Consider the following 1,765-nt stretch of genomic DNA (forward strand, 5'->3'; position numbering starts at 1 on the left):
ACTTTAGCAACCTATGGCTGTTTTTAGGTACCAAAAATGAGTGCTTTTCAGCTATCCACAACTGTTTTTCCAACAGATTTTTAGGCATGAAATTGTTTTTTAGCAACCTCTGGCTCTTTTTCTAAGGTTTTTTCTGGCACCAGACATGGTAATTATTTAGAGACCGGTGGCTCTTTTTTCAGTTGGGATAGTATCATGAAGGCAGGTATTTTTTTTTGGTGCCTAAATCAAACCATAAATAATCCACAGCATTGTTTAAACATATAATTTCATAGTATTTTCTACATAATGGTTTGCAGAAACATGCAATGCCATTTTTCTTCTGGCATTTAGGCTGTCAGGTGACAGCGTTGGCTGTGACTCATCTACCGGCCTCTCCTCTCTGCAGGTATCTGAAGATCGTCCATCCTTTAGGAACTCACATCCTGCAGACGGTGCGAGCTGCCCACATCATCGCCACGCTGACCTGGGTTTTCCTCTTGGCCACGACGTGCACCTACGTCATGTTGTCGCTCCTCACCCAGGAGCCATTGTCCTCCGTCCCTGACACAGTGAGCTGTGACGTCCTGCACAGCAAACAGCTCAGCCTCTTCTACAGAATCGTCCACACCTGCTCCGCCGCCATCTTCCTGCTCGTCCTCATCTCCCTGGTCTTCTTCTACTACAGCACCTCCCGCAGGCTGTCGCTGGCTCAGCAGAAGCAGCTGGCGTCCTCCGGCTCCAAGACTCTCACCAAGTCCCGCAGGAACATGCTGGTGCTGGTGAGCCTGTTCTGCATTTGCTTCGTCCCGTACCACCTGGTGCGCCTTCCCTACGCCTTCATGAGGAAGCGGTGTTCGTGGGGTCAGGCGTTCTACTACTTGAAGGAACTGACCATCATGGTGTCGGTGCTCAACGTCTGCCTGGACCCGCTCATCTATTTCATCTTCTGCAAGGCCTTCAGGGCGCAGCTGAGCTCAAGGAGGCTGTTCAGCACCACGCCGGCCGCAACGCAAGAAGCTGAGCGGAGGAGCAGCGACGGGCGGACGAGCACGCTCAAAATCAACTGGAAGACGTCGCTCACCATGACGACAAAGCAGAGCGGCGTGCTCTAGCTTTAAGGACACTTTAGACTTGTGTTGGTGATCCAACAACAAACACATCACAATTGCAAATATGTGCAAAGACTGACATCCGAGGTTTTCCAACAAAGAAATACATGAAAATATATATCTAATTTTCTGTACTGTTTTTGTTTGTTTTAGTTTTTAGGTTTTCCCTGCTAACTTTCAGGTAATTTTCTTCTTCTTTTTTTTTAAAATTCATTTTATGGGCCATATCTCGCATTTTTTTTTTTTTTTTTAAGAAATCAAACCAGCTTGCGTGGGCTTCAAGGGGTTAAAAAGTTTGAGTAACCTTGTTACAAAAAGATAACTGAATATCAGTAAACTAAATTTCAAGACAAGAAATTGAGAACTTTGTAAACAATATTTAAAAACAAACCTGAAGTTCAGGAAACTTGGAATCAACAGCTTGTAAAAGATATTTTAAACAAGACAAACGTTTGTTTTCTTCTTACAATTCAGCAGTTGCGTTTGACTGTTTTGAGTATGCAGGACCTTAAAGAAGTAACTTAAGATCGAGCTGCAAAGAAAAAAAAGTGTTTCTCTGCCCTCTCTGGCGGGAAGTCTGTTTCAAATCTAACCACAGCCAGCGTTACTGGCCGTGTGTGGCCAGAAGCGCGTGCCCTTTCCCCCGCAGAGAAGAAGATAATGATGCCAAGCTT

The 1,765-nt window shown here is 45.3% G+C and overlaps 1 protein-coding gene across 1 annotated transcript; it reads left to right on the forward strand.

Annotated features, from left to right (window-relative positions):
- The first annotated feature begins 308 nt into the window (after positions 1–308).
- On the forward strand, positions 309–1,260 carry LOC121964161 (P2Y purinoceptor 14-like). The gene has a single exon (XM_042514377.1). It carries the CDS (start codon positions 309–311, stop codon positions 1,092–1,094), a length of 786 nt encoding a protein of 261 aa, XP_042370311.1. The 3' UTR covers positions 1,095–1,260.
- The last annotated feature ends 505 nt before the right edge of the window (positions 1,261–1,765 follow it).

Source organism: Plectropomus leopardus, unplaced genomic scaffold (assembly GCF_008729295.1).
Source record: "Plectropomus leopardus isolate mb unplaced genomic scaffold, YSFRI_Pleo_2.0 unplaced_scaffold14270, whole genome shotgun sequence".
Classification (NCBI taxonomy): Eukaryota; Metazoa; Chordata; class Actinopteri; order Perciformes; family Serranidae; genus Plectropomus; species Plectropomus leopardus.